The sequence below is a fragment of the Lynx canadensis genome, chromosome A3 (genome assembly GCF_007474595.2).
Source record: "Lynx canadensis isolate LIC74 chromosome A3, mLynCan4.pri.v2, whole genome shotgun sequence".
Classification (NCBI taxonomy): Eukaryota; Metazoa; Chordata; class Mammalia; order Carnivora; family Felidae; genus Lynx; species Lynx canadensis.
Window position 1 is genome coordinate 17,744,763 of NC_044305.1, and position 20,241 is coordinate 17,765,003.

The 20,241-nt window shown below is 42.2% G+C and overlaps 1 protein-coding gene across 1 annotated transcript in view; it reads left to right on the plus strand.

Moving 5' to 3' along the window:
- PTPRT (protein tyrosine phosphatase receptor type T) overlaps positions 1 to 20,241 on the plus strand; it is a 934,550-nt gene that overhangs the window by 815,856 nt on the left and 98,453 nt on the right. The window contains exon 22 of the mRNA XM_032592759.1: positions 15,916 to 16,106. Within this exon, the coding sequence (XP_032448650.1) occupies positions 15,916 to 16,106 (191 nt within the window). The remainder of the gene's footprint in view (positions 1 to 15,915; positions 16,107 to 20,241) is intronic.

Consider the following 20,241-nt stretch of genomic DNA (forward strand, 5'->3'; position numbering starts at 1 on the left):
CTAAGGGATTTATATTTCATATGTTCACTGACTGACTCTTGTACATGCATGTGTTCTTCCCAAAACAAAGGTCATCAGCTTTGGGTGCTTGAAATTTTTTCCTTGGTTGGTTTTGAACAGTACTAAGCTGTAGTACCTCATTCATTCACTAAGAGTAGAAAGGACAGTGTTTGCTTTACTTATGAGCGACTCTAGGATTGTTAATGTACAAATTGTATTTAACTCAAAATTGCCTTGGAGAGATCATCTAATCCATTGCTATTCAAAGTACAGGTCCATGCACCAGGAGTATCAGTATCACCTTAGATCTCATTACAAATGCATTCTTGGGCCATATTCCAGACCCACTGAGCCAGAATCTGCATTTTAAACTATTTCCAATGATGTGCATTAAAGGTTGAGAAGCACTGGTCTAATCCAACTCCGTAACTTTAAGGTTAAGATACACAAGGGTGAAAATAGTTGTGCAAGACAATTTAGTGGCAAAACCAGGATGAAAACTCAGGTCTTGTAACTCCAAAACTGTATTATTCCCATTCTGTTAATGCTCTGTTGTCTTAGTGGTTTATTATATCCACAAACTGCTTACGTATCCAGGGCATAGTTTGAAATGGGGAAACCAGACTGCTATCCACCCAGTACAATGGTAAACTCATTTCAAACAGCTGTTGCACATTTAAATTTCATCTCCAAGACAAGTTTAGCCATTTCATTTTCTGTTTCTTACACATCAATGAAATACAAAGTCACCTGTCAGGCTGAAAATTGTAAAATCTGTCAAAATTGAGTTTTTCTAGTTTAGCTAAGTATTACTTTGCAACTGTTTTGCATACCTTTGTCTTATTACGATTTTGATGAATGAGAGGGAGAAAATAAGATAAGCCATGTTTTCAGTGTCGGGCATTATTTAAGGTTTTTTCCTCTCATCACACATCTTCCTGTGAGGATGGGGGTCTTGGAGTGTAGCGATACATACGTAACAAATGCTGGGCTGGCTATTTTTAGTATGAGCACAACCCTAGAGACACTGATAATGTCTCATGTCCAGCCTAAGCTGACAACCTTCAGTATGAGAGAAGCACAATGCATCTGGTGATAACTAAAATCACGACAAGCCCATCTGGGGAAGAAACGCATTTGGAGTAAATGTGGCTTCTTGCTCCCTACACCCATCAAGGCTAATGGAACTGAGGCAGGAAATAAAGATCTTGCTACTCTCACCATAGAGATAAAAGGGCATGAGAGATGAACCTTGAGAACAGGTATCATGTCTATCAGCAAGATGGCAGATGGGTTTCAGAGGGGCAGGTGTACTTACCAAATAAACAAGTATTTACCGAACAACCACTAGATCCTAGAGATGTATTGGTAAACAAGAGAGATATGGCACCTGCCTTCATGGAGCCTACAGTCTAGAGAAGGACACTAGACATTAAATAACTTAACTATTAATTGTTCAACCACTATTGTGATTCATGGAGATGGCATCTATGTCCAGGAAGATACATTGTGGTTCACGAAGATGATATTGTTAGACTCTAACATGATACTCTCAGATGGGGATAGGGGCAGATAGGAATGTTTTCCTTGATATCTTCAAATATTCATAAAAGTTAATAGATTTTTTAATAAACACCCATCCACTATTCATCACCTAAATTCGACTATTAACATTTTACCGCACTTATTTGATCACCTATTTCCCATCAATCCATCCCTCAATCCATCTTGATTTTTTGTGCATTGCAAAGGAAATTTCAGACATTAGTATACTTCCCTTCCCCCATATACTGCACTTGCATATCAATAATGCAAGCTCAATGTTCTGTTTTTTCTTTTGAGGTAAAATTTACAAAGAAAAGCATGGATCTTAAGCTTTCGATTCCATGTGTTCAACGGTTGCATACACATGTACAACCCAAGCCCCTAACAATATACAGGCAAGCCAGGAAGACCTCTCATGCCCGTGCCCAATCAAACCCTGCCCCCACTCCACCTAATAGGTGACCACAGTTCTGCTGTTTTTTCCTACCATGGATCTGTTTGTCTATTTCAGAAGAGGTAGTGGCTTTTGAGCTGAGTTCTGAAGGATGAATAGGAATCCACTTGGCCTTGGAAGGTTCAGGAAAGTTAACAATTCCAGGAGAATAACACATCATGTACAGTTTCTCAGGTGGATGAGAACTTGCGTGGCTTCAGCCTAGTAAGCACAGGACAGACAGACACTAGATGAGGCAGACACTAGACCAGAACCTTGAAACCATATTAATGATCAGGAATGTAGCTAAAGGGCAGTGAGCAGCCAATAAATGGCTTCAGCAGGGAGGTGACATGCTCAGCTTTGGACTTCTGAAAAATTATCATGCCTCATTGTAGAGAACAGAACATGGAGAAACAAGAAGGGATTCAGGGAGATGTGAAGACACTGTTCCAGCTCTTATGGAGAAAGAGAGAGGGGTAGCGTATATGAGGGTCCAGGCTGTGTCCGTCCCTTCTTATATTGGACTGACCTCAGGTATGTTGCACTTCTAACAATTAAAAATCACAGTGTTTGGTTTTCCCTTTCTGTCTTCATTTTTCAGTGATAGCATCCAGAAATCTTTTGTGGAAAACTATGGTTCAAAGAGGTTAAGTAACTTGCCCAAAGTCACACAGCCAGCGAGCGGTGGTATCACGGTTCTCCCTCAGGTGTATTAACGTTCAAAGCCTAAACACTTTTCACCACTTCTGTGTCTTCAGGGAGTGATGGGAGTTTCTCAGCCTTTCTAATTGGAATCATTCTTCCCTCATTATATTAGATTCCTCGTCCACTCCAGAATGTTCAGGGTAGAAGACTGTGCCAGCAATCCCAACCAACTTGTGTGTACTTTGAGGACAAGCTCATCATCTGTAGCCCAGATTTTTCTTTAAGCGACGGTTTTGGGATGGGGGCGGGTGATCCAACATGACTCTACCAATAGGTGGTTTTATTTATTTTTATTTATTCTGGTTGTCACTCTGCCAAACACAGAACTGACATGTAAGAGCCACCTGAATTTTCTCATGCTTGCAGCTCAACCAATCCCTCTATGTCTGTCTTACATCCTTCCTCATACAATCTCAGTGTTTCCCTCTATTCAAACTCCTCTCCAAAGCCACCCCAATGTCACTCTTTTTTATGTTTGGAAGAATATCAAAACTACACAATTCACTGGTCTTTATTATTTCTACTTCAAGTAACTGACCAAATATGTTCTTTGAAGTTCTTTTGAATATTCTGTTCACATTAACATGCATAGCCATATACAGATCTTCTTGCTGATAATATTAAAGAACTTCACAATAATATTAATCTTCCTAACATTAAGTGACCTCAAAATTTCCTCTTACTTTTATAGACTTCATTCTCATCTGATAAGTAATACACTCCCTAGAAATCCATTTCTTCCCAGCCAGTTTTTCTATCACACTTTGTCATGAGTTTACAAATTTGTTTAGATACATATCTCAGTGTCTATTTATGGGGTATTTTTCTGTAAGTCAAAGTTCAGGTAGTCCATTAACCTTGAAACATCAGTGTCTCTGAAAGTACAAATAAATGGTGGGTATGGAATAATTAAGCATTAGATATTGCAGGAAAGGACTTGTGTCTGCAGGAGCTAAAGCATTTTGAAAGTCCAGAATTGTATCCCTTCTCCTTTGTGCTTCAACAGTATGTTTCCAAGATCCCACATACACCCCCTTACTTCCTAGTTTGATCACTAAATACACAGGACCCCAAGCACCCTGTTGTTGCTGTAGGTATGTTGCTTCTGGCAATGCCCAATGATCTGCATTTTTATTTCTATTGAATTCAGTTTATAAAACCTATGTGGTAGAATACTGGTATCAGCACATTAGCTGTCTTGTTCTCCCACAGATCTTCTTGAAATTGTGACCAAAAAAAAAAAGATTTTAAAAGTTTTTTTTTAAATAGCAAAATCCTTTTTTCAGAAACAGTCATACCCAGAAGTCTGTTTTATGAAACAGATATAAAACCATCTTGCTCTGATTAGAGAAAAGGTGAGGGAAAACCCATGGGCTTTCCAGGCCATGCTCGCACATGCACACACACATGTACATGCACAAAACTCGTCACGGATCCAATCCTCTGACCCACAGCAAACTCTGAACAGAGGTCTCCCTTCCTAACTCTGGCTCAGTGTGGACACCAAGGCCACAGACTAAGAATTCACTTGTTCCCTCCCCTCTAGACCCCATAGGCGAAACTTTCCACTGTACGTTTTACAAAAAAATGAACATAATGACCCCAGCCACTAGTCATTTGAACAGGAAAATACTGGTGGCTTTTAATTAACAGGACATGGGTCACAAGAGCAAGGCTATCACATGAATGACACTTTAACATTGAACAGTGTATGGAATGCACAGCCATTGTGGCAGCCCTGTGGGCCCCTGGAACATAGGAGCATCAGGAAAGATGAGGCTCCAGCTGGTGGGGCTCTTCCAGACTTAGGGTTTCATGGAGAGGCATTTCTTTTCATTATTGCTATAGTCACCCAGGGTCCAATAACCAGCTCTCAGCTTAGAGACAAGAGAGCAACTCAAAGGCTAGTGTTCTCTTGCGTGAAGGATCCTTATGCCGGAACTGCTTCTGCCTTTTGGCTGTGGTAGTGGCCACAGGAATATGTGATACAGTTGTATGAAACTAAACACATGAGCACACCCCCACACGAATACACACACACGCGCGCGCGCGCACACAGACACACACACACACACACACACACACACACAAAAGTGCATGTAAACCTGGTAGAATCTGAATGCAGTCAGTGGAATGTGTCTGTGTCATTTTCCTGATTGTGATGTTGTGCTGTGGGTACGCAAGATGCTAACATTGGGGAAAACCACATGAAGGGTATGAGGGACCTCTCTGCATTATTTCTCATGGCTGCACGTGAATCTATAATCCTCTCAAAATAAAACTTCTTGTTTAAAAGAGCTGGTGCTCTGGTGATGGGCTGAGGTAGAACTTCTGGTTCTGGTCACATCCATCACTGTCTTCAGATGTCCTTCATGGTCTTCCCAGGCATCTACTCACTCGCCAATAATCGAGCATGTGATAATAGCATCCTGCCAATTTCTAACAATTGTGAAGTGGCTTATTTGTGTCTTTTTTTCTTCATCATTTTTGGCAGAAGTTTGTCAGATTTATTGGTGTTTTCAGAGGAAACAGCCAGCTTTTGCTTTTCTTCAGCATCTCTGTTTATCTTTAACTTCTATTGTGCTCCATTAACATCTGTTCTTATATTTATTTACTTATTTTCTACTTCAAACGACTATATTTTTCATCTCTTGAAGTTAAGTTTGTACTTCTCAAATTGACTCATCCTTTTTCCATGATGTGCTGCATTATTGCCGTGGTTCATAATCCACCCCCCCCTCATTTTCTCTTTAATCAATCTGCATGTATTTATTTTATGGCCCCTTTGATTGTTTTATTATTTTCAATTCTTGGGAGGCACATTTCTCTGTGTACCACGTCTGCTGACTCTCCCTCACAGGAATAAGCTTCTTCACATGGCTTGTCTTTCTTTATGTTTTGTTTTCCACTATGAATTTATCATTAGTGGAAGTAGTTTTGTTCTGGGGGAATTCACGTGTCCTGGATTATGAAAATACCTCCATAGGGTGGTTTCCCATTTGCCTGTCAGGACAGAGGGTTTTGTATGTTGCTTTCTATGTTTGCAGTTCATCACACAAGTAGCTATGGACCCCAGACCCACGTGTGGTAGAAGTCCAGGGTTTCTTTTGTTCTGTTTTTGCTTCTATTTGAAAGTTATCCACCCTTGGTTTTATTCTACTAATTGATACCTTCAGCTCACAAACACTCACACACACATACACACACACATGCACACACACACACACAGATATGCACACCCATGCTTGAAATTAGATCCTTGAACTAAGATCAAGATTGAAATAATATAGATTGACTATCCATTTATGAAGGATGAAGGAGTTGATATGCTTTTATTTCTGGTGATACATCAGTCACCCACATCTTTTTGTTGGTAAAATTTCAGATTTTAGCCAAGAATTGTTATTTTAGATATTTTTACATACTTTTTCTTTTCTCTTTTATTCATGTTTGTTTTGATTTTTATTCTCCTATCTATGTTTGACTGACTTTGGTGTTGAACAAATCAATTCTTTTATAACATGATTTCCTCCAGCGTCCTGGGATTTTTACTTTTTATTTTTTCCCTTATTTCCCTACCTCCCCAAGCCTCTGGAAAAGAATCAGAGCCAGTATAATTTCTGAGTCTTTGTATAGCAGGTAATATCTTCCTGGAACCTCACGAGTGAAAAAACAACTTACATCATTGTATAATTTTGGGGTCACAGCCTTCTTCCCTCAAAAACTTTCTTCCATCACTTTCTGACATTTAAATTTGGGCAAGGGAAAATAGAGTTAGCGTTGTTGCTCTTCCTTTATAGATAACCATTTATTCCAGCCTGCATGTTTATCTAAGTGCTTTTTCATCAATAGTATTTAATAGTATTTAAGCAGTTATATCTGGAGACTTATTCTGTCTTTAAGTTGTACACAGAGAAGGGCACCTGGGTGGCTCAGTTGGTTAAGCGTCTGACTCTTGGTTTTAGCTCAGGTCATGATCTCACAGTTCGTGGGATTGAGCCACACATTGGGCTTTGTCCTGACAGTTTGGAACCTACCTGGGATTCTCATTCTCATTCTCTCTCTCTCTCTCCCTCTGTCTCTCCCTCTCCCTCTGCCCCTTCCCTGCTCTCTCTCTCTCTTTCTCAAAATAAATAAATAAACATTTTAAAAATATTTTAAATATAGGGGAAGGGAAAGAAAAATAAGATAAAATCAGAGAGGGAAGCAAACCATAAGACACTCTTAAATACAGAGGACAAACTGAGGATTGCTAGAGGGGAGGCAGGTGAGGGATGGGCTAAATGGGTGACAGGCATTAAGGAGGGCACTTGTTGCGATGAGCACTGGATGTATATGTAAGTGATGACTCACTGGGTTCTACTCCTGAAACCAACACTACACTGGATGTTAACTAACTGGAATTTAAATTAAAAAAAAAAAAAAGAACACACATACAAAAAAGAACATACAAAAAATATTTTTTAAAAAAAGTTGTACACGGAGAACTTTTTGCTTTTGAAGGTTGCAGTTTTTATTCTGCCAAAGAGCTGTTTTTACAGATATCCTTTATTATTGCATCTGCGTCATTTATTCTCTTCTTTAGTAACACCACTATGTCTTTTCTGTGTCTGTTTTCTGTTCTCTGAAAATGTCTTTCTGGTGTCTGAGAACATGAACTCATGAGCGCACATGAGCAGGTAGGGACAGAGGACCTAGAGTCCCCTGCAGGTTAGTTGTCCTCAAGTTTCTGCCTGTTGCTTATTCTCATTCCAGGCTCCAGTGTCCACATTAATACCACTGTTGTGTTTGGGTTTCCTTACAATCTCCCCTTTCCTCACCCAGCGAAGTTTTTTCCATTTGTTATTTTTTTTTTAATGTTTATTCATTTCTGAGAGAGCACAAGCAAGAGTGGGGCAGAGAAAGAGAGAGACAGAGAGACAGAATCCAAAGCAGGCTCCAGGCTCTGAGCTGTCAGCACAGAGCCTGACACAGGGCTCCAACTCACAAACCATGAGATCATGACCTGAGCAGAAGTCAGACACTTAACTGACTGAGCCACCCAGGCATCCCTTGCCATTTGCTTCTTGACCCACAATTTGAAAAAAAAATGTTCTCAGTAATCTTTCACTTCCTTTATTCTTCTGTGTTTTCTTGAATTTTGTTCCCAAGAAAATACACGCAATCTAGAATTCGTTTCCATTTCCCGTTGTTTAGGTTAATATGCCAGTAACAGGAGAAAAAAAGAAATCAAACTGGCTTAAACAGTATATTAACATGTCAGCTCACAGAACTGGAAGTCCAGAGTTTAGGGCAGGTCCCAGGGTTGGTTGAAGTATCATTAAGGACCCAAATTCTGGTAAGCTCTTCACTTTACCAGCTCATGTTGGCATTGCCTTCTGCTTGGTTCTCCTCATGGGTACAGGATTGCTTTAGCAGCTCCAAGCATCAAACCCACAAATGGTGTAATGCCCAATGGGAGAGAGAGGCCCCCAGAATAGCCTTCTTAGAGGTAGAGAAATCTTTCCCAGAAACCCCCTCCTATCTCACTAAAAACTTTTGAAAAATTGGCAAAGAAGATAAGAGCTCCTGATTGGCTTAAGGAAATCCCAATTTGACCCTGTATCTAGGAATAGAGTCATCTACCTGAGTCACGAGGAAACTGTGTGGGCACCTAAACTAATTTGAAGGCTCTGCCAGAAAGGATAAAGGTAGGGGATGATGGTTGGGTAAAAAGTCAACACTGGCTGCTTTTTTACTTTTGAAAATTATATTTTTCTCTGCCTTCAGAGTATCATTTTCCTTATTTTTAATATGGTAGATTTTTCTAAGACCATGTTGTTTCGTTTCTGTTTACTTACTATAAAAAAGGAGGAGAAAATTTCTCCAGGACTGGTGTTTGCTGTAAACAGAGCAGGAAGATTCTCACTGGTGTCCTTACTGCCCAACTGGCGGGAACCCTTTTCTTGTGGCTTAAGCAAAAGGAGGAAGGGATGTTGACAGCCCCCATCCCTCTGCAGAGTGTCTGATACCATCCCTCCATCTGATCTGAGTGCTATGGAGGGAAGAATTTATGTTCTGCCCACAAAGAGGAGGATTGATCTCTGTATCAGAGGGAGTAAGTCAATCCAGAAGTCACCTTCCCCATGACTACTCCGGTCCCCCCTTTTTTTTCCCTAATACTGAATCTGCTTCCTAGGGTATAAAGGTCTTTGTCTACCTTCTTTTGCCTTTGCCATGTCAGAAACCCCAGTGAAAGCGGTTGAGGGGGAGAAAGGGCTTGGAAATACCCAGCCTCCCATATTTGGTTGCTTAATCTTTGATTATCAGAGCCCAGAGAAGGAAATAAGAAGGTGAAGCATTTTTTTTCTGTCCTTCAGGCTAGTGTTACTTGAAGTAACAAAGAATCTCAGTGTCAGTTGCCAGTTATACAATGTCCATTTCAACTCTGTAAAGTGTGGCGCAGCAGGGTGGCATTGTACTTACTACTAGTATTACAAGTTCAACCCTACGCCATTTGGCCAGACTTCAGAAGGAGAAGGAGAAGAAAACATAGACAATATTTGTGGCCTTGAATTAGAGATTTCTTGCACAAGACAAAATAACCAACCATAAAGGAAGATAATTGATAAGTTCAGCCTGATCAAAATTAAAACTTATGCTTTTCAAAAGATACTATTAAGAAAATAAAAGGGTAAGCCTCAGACTGGGAGTAAGTATTTCCAAAACATACATATGATAAAAGGCTTATATCCAGATTACAAGTCAATAATAAGATAACCCTCTAAAAAAATGGGCCGAATATTTGAACAGACACCTCACCCAGAGAAGGAAAACAAATGTCATATAGGTACATAAGAATATACAAATTAAAATTACAGTGAGATCCTACTGTACAACCACTAGAATGCCTAAAATTAATAAAACTTACCTAAAATTGATAGAACCATGAAACAAGAGCTGGTGAGGATGTGTAGCAATGGGAACAAACTAGCTATAAGCAACAACATGGAAGAACCTCAAAAGCATCGTGCTAAGTGAAAACATAGGAGCACCTGGGTGGCTCACTGGGTTGGGCATCCAACTTCCGCTCAGGTCATGATCTCACAGTTCATGAGTTCGAGCCCCACGTTGGGCTCTGTGCTGACAGCTCAGAGCCTGGAGCCTGTCTTTGGATTCTGTGTCTCCCTCTCTCTCTCTGCTCCTCCCTTGCTAGTGTTCTCTCTCTCTCTCTCTGTCTCTCTCTGTCTCTCTCTGTCTCTCTCTGTCTCTCTCTCTCTCTGTCTCTCTCTCTCTCTCTCAAAAGTAAATAAACATTTTTTTTAAAAGCCCAGCCACAAAACACTGTATGCAGTATGATTGCATATATATGACATTCCAGAGAAAGCAACTACTGCAACAGAAAGCAGAGTAATGGTTGCCATATGCCAGGGCCAGGAAGTATTGGGTACTGAATGCAAAGAAAAAGAGAGAGAGAAGGTTATTTCACCTGCCGTTGCATTGAGAGATAGTATATCCCGAGTAGATATGAGATGGGGGTGTGTGAATCTACTGTGTCTCAAGAAGTGCAAGTCAGTACACTTATACTAGTTGAAGTCCAGAATTTGGAAATGTGGAACACAATTTTCTTACAACATGGCTCCCGAACCCAAGCCAACTACTTCATCTATGCTTCACCAAAGAAATTGCAATCCTTTTCAACCCAAGAGGGAAAATTGCCCTATGTTGAATCAGGTGAAAGGTGATTTTATACAATTTCAGAGATTTTTTTAAAAACTGTGACAAAATGAAGTCTCCATCTTCACATATGCAGTGTGTATTCCTCCCAAATTCTGGTGCTAGGTTAGTTCACCGACTTACATTTTAATGCTATTATAAGTTTATTTTCTTGAGGCTTTACTGATATTTGGTAGCAATGGTGGGGATCAGGCAGCGCCTGCTAGCAGCCAGGGGTCACCTTGAGACATCTTCCAATGGATCCCTTCTTCCATGATGATAATGGTCATCGCCATCTCTGATGCCAATTACAAATAAAGATCTTAGTAATCTGTCTGAAGTCCCATAGCTAGAAAGTTGTGAGGTTCACATTTGAAGCCAGATTTTGTCTTCAGGTTCTGTACTCTGACCCTGACACCTGCTGTTGCCACAGCACCCCCGCTGTGTTTGTTCTAATCACGTCTCCACTCTGAGCAGGTGAGCCAGCCTCATCCCCACCTTAAACCTTCTCTCCGGTCCCAGACTCTCCCCTCTCAGCAAGCAGTCTCCAGATACTTACCCATCCCCTCTTTGTGCTCTCCTGCCCTAAAGGGTACACAGATTGAGAGGAATTGTTTTAGATGAAATAAGAAATAGAAACTATAGGAATTTGGTTGGCTAGTTAAGAAATTGTGTCTTGACTCTGTGGAGGCTTTTGCTCAGAAGAATGACTTGATCAAAGCTGTGTAAAAAGAACTGTGAAGGCAGAAAGACCCCTGGGGAACCTGATGGAATAGTCTTGTCATGGGGACTCAAACTAGGACAGTAACAGCAGGAGTAGAGTAAAATATTTAGATGGCCATGGAGTGTGTCCTGAAGGAAAGAAGAGAGAAGCCCTAAAAGACTCCCCAGATGCTCTCGCCAGTCTGTGATTCTCATGTGCCAAACAGCACATCTTGTACAACATCAGAACAGCAATGGTTTCTTCCCTGCTCACCCGAAACCAGGCACTTGCAGGCATTATTTCATCGAATCCTCACAACACCTGTCTTCCCTGTATTATAGATGAAGATACTGAGCTCTGAAACTGTAGTCGCTTGGCCAAGATCATCGAGCCCATAACTGGGTGATGAAAAATACGAACCCCATTCTCTCTGATTCTGAGACCCAGACTCACAGCATTTCTCAGGGTCCTGCTCTTCTCATGGGACACGGTCAGGCCATTTCTTAAAAAGTTATATAAACGTTGTAGTGAGCATCAAAAGTAAATGGGCATGTTGCATCCATGGGCTAGAGCTGTCTTACACTAGATCAGTTGTCTCTGAAGTTCACTATAACTCTAAATCAGCTCTCTTTAGAACTTGACTTGGCTCTGGGTAAGTCTGTACACCTGCATTGCCCACTAATCACCTATGCTGTTGAGCCCTGGAAACATGGCTAGTCTGAAGTGAAATAAGACTACACTGAAGCGGGGCACCTGGGTGGCTCCGTCACTTAAGTGTCCAACTTTGGCTCAGGTCATGATCTCGTGGTTCATGAATTTGACCGCCACATCAGGCTGTGTGCTGACAGCTCAGAGCCTGGAGCCTGCTTTGGATTCTGTGCCTCCTTCTCTCTCTGCTTCTTCCCCACTCTCACTCTTTGTCTCTCTCAAAAATAAATAAACATTGAAAGAAATTTTAAGCTTACACTGAAGCAAGTGAAAAATTTTGTACATTGGATTTCAAAGCCCTACTACAAATAAAGAGTGTAAAATATATCATTAATGATTTTATACTGACTGTTGAAATATTATTTTGTGAATTGAGTCAAATAAAATTTATTTTTTAAAATAATTTGACTTAATTCACTTTGCCGTATTTAATGTTGCTACAAGAAAATTTTAAATTACTTATGTGGCTTGCATTACATTTCCTTGGACCTCTTTGCCCTATTATGTAACTCAAGTATTCTCCATTTCTGTTCTTTTTCTCTAGATCTGTGCTGCTCAATATAGTAGCCACAAGCCACCATGTGGATAGTTAAACTGAAATTAATTAAAATTAAACAGAACTTAAACTTCAGTTCCTCGGTCACATTAGCCGTATTTCACATGCTCATGAGCCACACGTGGTTAGTGACTGCCATATTGCACAGCACAGATATAGACCATTTCCATCATCATGGGAGGTTCTATCAGACAGAGCCGATATAGGCTGTACATACTTATAGCAAAAAACCACAGAGGTGGGGTGTTGAATGCCTGTAGCTTGAAAAACATTTCTGGAGTGCCCAGCTCCACAGCACATCCCCCTCCCATCTCCCAGGCACCTGTCCCTTCCCACCTTTGTTAGACTTGTTTATACACACCTTATCTCTTTTTCTCTCTTGCAAGGGCTGTGGCATGCTTATCTCCCTCTGAACACACTTTCCTCCACCCTCCTGTATGTATGTGGTATCTAACACCAAGCTTTATACAATATAGGTACTCAGTAAATATTTGTTAACCAGTCGGAGTGGCAATTCCTACCAAGTAATTGGAAATATGTGTCTGGAGCTACAGGGAGATCTATGAGGGGGATAAAAAAATAGAAAAGTCAAGGCCAGAAGGAAGGAGAACCAGTAGAGGGACAGAGGAAATAGAGGGACTGTGGTGACCCAGGATCTCCTATGCATTACCCAAAAGCCCCTGACAGGCAACCACAGAAGTTGTTGCAGGGGAACTCCCAGGCTTAGGCAACAGCTATAGAAAAAGTGCAAAAGAAATCCAAAATATTATCATGTGATAAATAAACATGCAAAACCCATTAAGGAGAATTCAAAATCGCATGAAAATCAAGGGTCTGGTGAGGAGAAAAATGAGCAGCGTTCTCTCCCAGGGCCAGCTGGTTTGAGTTACATTTTATGAGCAGCATGTGAATTCCAGTGCCCTTGTTGAATTAGCCGCGGAATCGCACGTTAGTTTTAAGGCTCCCACTCGAATAGGAACATCATAACGCTTTTTAATTGGGGCTGATAAAAACGTAGCATTACTTGTAGGTTCCTGAGAGAAGTGAGTTGTGAAATTGGGTTTTCATTAAACCTAATGATGGAAAATTAAGTATAGTGCGTCTGGTGAAATGGGCTGTGATAAAAGGCATCACTTCTGCATTATCGGAGGTTAATAAGGAAATAGGTGAGGTAAGATACATTGGAGAAGGGAGTCCAACTAGTTGAATTAATAAACCTTGAAAGCCCCTTGGTTCTGAGCCTTTACAGCATCATTAGCACCAGCATTGACATTATTACGAATGTTACAGCAATACAAAGTTGTTAAATTTCAAATGCATTTACCTTCCATTCCAGTGTTGGTTTTGCTGACACCAAGTTTACAATCTGTCTAGCACTGTGTTTAGGGAAAATATCCATATTGGTTTGGGGAACATTTGGCATCTCACAAAATTTGCCAGGTGCCCATTCCTAAGAAGCCTGTCTCTGCCAGGCAGTCCGTCTTCCAGACAGTCCGTGCCCCAGGTCCTTTGAAAGACCATGGATCTCTGAAGACACCTGTCCCCATGTGTGATGGCGGTTTAGGTGGGAGACACTCACAGGGCTCCAGGCACTGACTCTGGCCCATGCTCTCCTGGGCATCATGAAGTGCAGCATCCGGAGAAGTAAACAGAAATGCCCCTTCTCCATTCCCAACCCCACCATAGGGTCACAGGAGTGATACTCGCCGGAAGGGTGCCTCCTATCTGTGACAGCTGGGGCACCGGCAAGAACTAGTGTGTCCTTAAAGAAAGGAATTCTTCTTAAAACCCTTCAACAGCTTCCCTCTGGCTGGGAGATTCTCACACGTTCACAGCCTTCTTGACCTGCCTCACACCATCTCTGAGAGCTTTGCCCCCATCACGTGCCCACCCATCTCCTCCGCTCCTTTTCGGCCTCCTTCTCTTCCCTCAATGTGGTTCCCTTCCCCAGCTTCTGTCCTTGTGCTTCAGGTGGTTCTTCTTCTCTGTCTGCCATACTGGACTGTCAAGTCTGGAGGGTGCGGTCTGTGTTGTGTGCATTGCCAGTGCCTACCACAGTCCCTGGCACATTGACAGTGAATTCTCAGTAAATTGGCCTCCTGATCACAAGGGTGTGCTGGAGAGTGAAAGCAGCCCCCACATTTGCAAAGCTCTCCATTTAATCAATGCCGTTGAAGATGTACTACATGTTACCTACAGTCCCAGGAGGGAAAGGAAGCAGGATTTTTCTTCTGTGCAGTCCAGAAAGCTGTGCTAACATCTCACGTAGGCCCTTCTTCCTTGTACATAAGCCTGTGCGCTCTAGGTCTTTTTGTTGGCAATCCTTCCTTACTAGGAACAGTTTAGCTCTTGCTGTCACATAGGAGATTCCACTTCCACATACAGAAGCAATGTCTGAGGGATTATCATGACATGAGCGACAAACAGGGAACACGGATTTTGAAAAGACAAGTTGCACAAAGTCAGGAATATACACTGAAGCCTCCCTGGGAGTGACTGTGGCATAGGCTTAATGGGGTCTGTGTGGGTACCTTAATGTGCCTGAAAACACCAGGATCATCATCTATGGCAGTTCTGATCTCATACATGCCACAACTGGAGGCTCTGGGGCATAGACAGTCCATGACTTTGGGAGGAGGTTGAGGAAACCAAGCCTAGATGGTTGTGAACTGGCCCTGAAAGATCGACAATGTATGCTTGGCAGGGAGTCCATAGGGCAAGCATGTGGCTGTCCTGGCCAGAGGGGAACAGAGGAATTCAAATCTCCCCTCGGCATGCATCAATTTCCAGTTGGGGGGGGGCGGGCGGTGAGCCAGCAGAGGGCAGTTAGCGTGACTCAGTGGGTATAGAGATTATTATCAAGGAGAGTACAGATCTTAAATCAAGGAGAGATTCGATAAAGGAGATGGGGCAGAGGACCCAGGCCTGGGAGAAGTAGCTGGCAGGACTGAAGGAAGAGGTTCGGCGACACTCCTGGATCAAGAGTGTGAACTGGTGGGGAAACTAGATAGTAGACAGAAGCCAAGCACGTTGCAGAGCCCAGAGCTGGAGAGAGCAGCTGAGGGGGTCAGGGTCCAAGACTGGCTTCAGCTCCTCCCAAGGATGTAGGCAGATGGAGCAGGAGCAGACACATGGCTCTGGTCTCCAGAGACCTGGGCTCTCCTCACTTGCAAGCAGGCACCAGAGGTGATTTCCAGGCATCCTATTTCCTAAACTGCTGTCTGGCTTCTCACTGGCTCTGAGATCGGCCCTAATTGGCCAAGACCACCCTCTCAAGCCTGGAGGAAGGACTGAGACAGGCAGAGGATGGCAGCCAACCTGGAACTTGGTCACTGCTCCATCGATAAGCACCCTTGAAATAGAAACAAACCCAGGGTTATTGTGTTCATTGGTTCGTTTGTTGTTTTAATTTTTAAATCTGCCACCACAGCCATGCGAGGGAAGCAGTGTCCTCAGCTTCCTGATCACTTGAGTCCTGAGTTAGTTCCCCTGCCCTGGGGGGTGGTGGAGAGGACAGAGGACAAAACTGTCATAGGTGATATGTGCTTTGCCCCCTTCTCTTTGAAGCAGATGGCAGCCGTGGGGAGCTATCCCAGCCCACCCTCACGATCCAGACTCACCCCTACCGGGCCTGCGACCCTGTGGAGATGAGCTATCCCCGGGACCAGTTCCAGCCTGCCATCCGGGTGGCGGACCTACTGCAGCACATCACCCAGATGAAGAGAGGCCAGGGCTATGGGTTCAAGGAGGAATATGAGGTAAGAGACCACCCTGTGGAGAAACTTCCCAATGGGCACAGAGGCTTCATGGGTACTGAATCCTGGCAACTCAAAGGATGGTTCCCAGGCCAGCAACAACAGCATCGCTTGGGAGTGTGTTGGAAAGGCACCATCCCAGTCCCCACTCAGACCTACTGAATCAGTTTCGATTCCTGCCTTCCTTCAATAGGAAGATGGAAAGGATCAAGTCCCATATCCCACCTGTTGTAAAAAAAAAAAAAAAAAAAAAAAAAGCCAGCCAGTCTCCCCTGCCAGTGATTTCCCGGAGACTTGCTTGCTCGTAGTCCCCTCTGGGCCCATTACCTTGCTTCTGCTGTGTTCTCAACACCCACCCCCTGAGTCACTTTCACCTCTGGTATCTGCTTCTCTCTCTTTGTACCTTCTCCTCACCCTGGCTTTGGACAGCCCTTCTCTCCCTCCCCAAGGCAACTCCAGTGCAGAGGACTTGTGAGTAGTGGCTGTTACTGAGGTTTGGGGAATAACAGGAGGATTGCAGCAAAGTACAGGAAGTGCCTGAATAAAAGTCCTTCTGAGGTTCCGGCCTCCTGACAGGTCTCTATCCACTCTGTCCCCAAAGTTCTTTGTAGTATCCTCAAATTTTTCCTTTTTTTTTTCAATTTTTCCCAGCATCCAGGAAAAGAATTCCCACGCTCCCCCCACACTCATTTGTTTATGCAAAACAGTTTAGCTTTCTCCGTCTCCCTCCTTTTGCTTCAGACCTTGCCCCTCAGGCCTCACCTTTTACAAAGAAGAAAATAAAATAGAAGGAAAAATTCATTAAGATGTTTTCCTGAACTAAAGAGCACCACCTCACTCCCCAGGAAGAATTTTGCAAGCCTCCTTGTGCAGCCAGCTTTGAAAACAACATTTCTTTCTTTACTTTTCCTTTCCTCTCTCTCTCTCTCCCCCTCTCCTCCTTCCTTCCCAAAATATCTTTTGAGCGTCTACTGTGTGCCAGGCTCTGAGTTATGTGTACTAGTTTTTGTAGGTTTTTTTTTTCACATGCACCATGTTCCCCAAATATGCTAGGGTCGGTAACACTGTATGCAGTGCAAACGCATTGACTAAGACTCTACATATTTGGAATTCTTGATAGTGCAGACTAAGTTTATCTCTCAGACTATATTCTGAGAAAGAGCTTACAAAGCAGTATTTCAGAAGCTATGTGAGCTCATGAAATTGTGCTAAACTTGGGGGGAGGGGCGGGCTGCTGAGTCCAGACAGCCAGATTCCAGTACAATAAACTGTGTGATATTAACATATCATTTTGCTACCTGAGTTTTAAATTCTTTATTAGTTGAATGGAGAGTTTGGATAAGGTGATGTCTAAGGACCTCTCTGGTCCTAAAATTTTACGAGAGTATAAAACACGGTGGCAAGGGGCATGTTTGACACATTTATGAGAACAAAAATGTTTATGTCCATGGATGTGAGTAATTACCAGCTCAGGAGAACTTGCGCTTAATTTCAAATATGATCCCAGTAAAATAGCATTTTTTCATATCCTCAATCCACAAATTTGGGGAGGAAATCGGGGTGATATTTGGAGGAAATGGTCTCATCACTGCTCATCCCTGGGCCTTACTTCCTAGGGGGTTTGTTGAATGGTTCCAGTCCCTGAAAGTGTGGAGACGTACATGGGTATGTGCTTATACACACCTGTGTACATATCTTTGGTGAGTGAATGACAGGAGACAGTGTGCTGTTGGTAAAGGCATATTCAATGTCATGATGCTTTATAAGTCATTAGTCATACTATTTCATTTAAGGTTCCAATAGCATGAAAGGGAGACTGGGGACTTATCAGGAAGGGGAAGAAATAGTCAAAGACTGAGAAACACTGTTCTAAGAAACTGAGGTCTAAAATTTGAAAACAAAAAAACAACTACATTTGACTACTTTAGTGCGTTTCCTTCCAGGGTAATATCTTTTTGGAAAGTACATCCCTGTGTGGTATGATTTGGATTGCTTTTTTTTTTATTTATTTTTCTGCCTTTTTACATTTCCCAAACTTTCTGGAGTGGAAATGATGTGTTTTTATAATATAACAATACATTTTGCTCCATCATTTAGACCCCAAACGGAAATATCACTTAGTGGACTAGTCCTGCCTTCACTTCGTTCAAATTATATTAACCAGTTAACTTGAATGTTTAGCTTCCAGTTAACACATTTTCTGATTAGCAGGAGGTTAAGTGGGAAGCAGCCTTATTTAATGGGAATCTTCCCACAATCTGCCAGTCCCCTTTCCTAGACATTAGGTGGATATGGCTTTGATCATCAAAGCACCCATGACGTCTAGAATCTACATAGTGGGCCTACGAGCCACAGGTTTGCTTGAAGACCATGCCCTGTTGTAATCACAAGGATCCTGAGCCTCCACTCCTACTCTCAAACCAACATGTTTTGTGCTCTTTCTTGCCTATCACTCCTGCTCAGCTTTTTTCATACAAATGGGTGGGTTTGACAAGTTGACATATAAGGGACCTCTCAGCTATAGCAAACTGTGTCTTCTAAAATTCAGTTCAGCTGTACAGTCACATAAATTTGTTCAATAAATATTCACTGAGTATTTACCATTCCCAAGGAGCGTTCTACATATTTGGATACAGAATTGAACAAATTGGACAAAGATTCATTCCCTCATGAAACTTGTGTTCTAGCAAGAGAAACAAGAAATCAATTACAGACTTAAAAACAAGTTATTTTATTAAAAGCCTTGGAGAAGACATTTACTGCTCTTCAATCTAGACCTGAGCTAATATTGGAACAGATGAAGTGTGTGTACCTTTGACACTTCAGTAATATTCTCTAGTTTTTCAACAAGAGGACAGAGAAATGTCTTACAAATGCATATTGATGTGAAAGGCTAGTTTCACCTTTCTTGATGCCTCACAAATAAGGGGAAATGGCTTGTGAATAGTGTAACTATAAAACAAAAATAATTATAATTGAGAATTCAGACAAAAAAGACAAGTCATTTCACAACAAATCACTTAATATGTTAGTAAATAATATGTTCAACAGTGAAACATACCATTTGCTGTGCTACACACTATCCCAAATCTTAGTGACGTGAAACAACCAATTTACTGTGCTCATTGATTCTGTGGGTCAGAAATTTGGACGTAGCACAACAGAGTCTGCCTCTGCTCCTTGATGTGTGGAAACCTTGACGTGGAAGCCTCTAAGGCTGGGGCTGTAATCATCAGAAAGTGTCTTCGCTTTCATATCTAGTGATTGCCGCAGGCTGTCCCCTGGGGTCTCAGCTAGGGTTGTCATCTGGAACACCTACACACGGCCTCTTCAGGTGGCCTGGACTTCCTCACAGCACGGGAGCCTGACGATGCTGGACTTCATACATAGTAGCTCATAGGTCCAAAGGTGAGCCTCTTAGCTAACAGTAGAAAGTACATCATCTTTGTGACCTAGACTCAGGCATCACACAGCATCGCTACTACCTCATTGTATTGGTTATAAGCAAGTAATAACTGCCTATATTCTAGGGAAGGGGAATTAAACTCCCTCTCTTGATAGATGGAGGGGCAATTGCAAGATTCTACAAGAGAATGCAGAACAGGAAATACTGGACAATACAATCTTTGGATGATACACACTGCCACAAGTACCATGGAAAAAGAAAGGATAGAGCAAGGAAGGGAGATAGTATATTCCAGGGACATAGAGTAAACAGGGTTCCAGTATTAAATAGGGTAGAAAGGTAGTCCTTAATTAAAAGAAAAGTTTTGATCAGATACATGGTGGAAGAAATCTAGAGGCAGAAAGGTCCAGATCAAGGGAGTACGAGGAGGCCAAGGGTGGTATGAGTAGAGTGAACAAGGAGTAAAAGTAATGAAAGATGACATTGGAGAAATAAAGGGGGAATCTGACCATGTAGTGCCTCATAAGCCATTTTAAGGACTTTGGCTTTTACTCTGAATGAAATGGAAAGCCACTGCAGAGGTTTGAGAAAACAAATAACTATTTCACATTACTTTGAAATGTTCATTCCAGCTACTGTGTTGAGAAGAGACATAAGTAGGCAAGAGTCAAAGCAGGGAGACCAGTTAAGAAGCCATGGCAGTAACCCAGGCAAGAGGCAATGGTGACACCA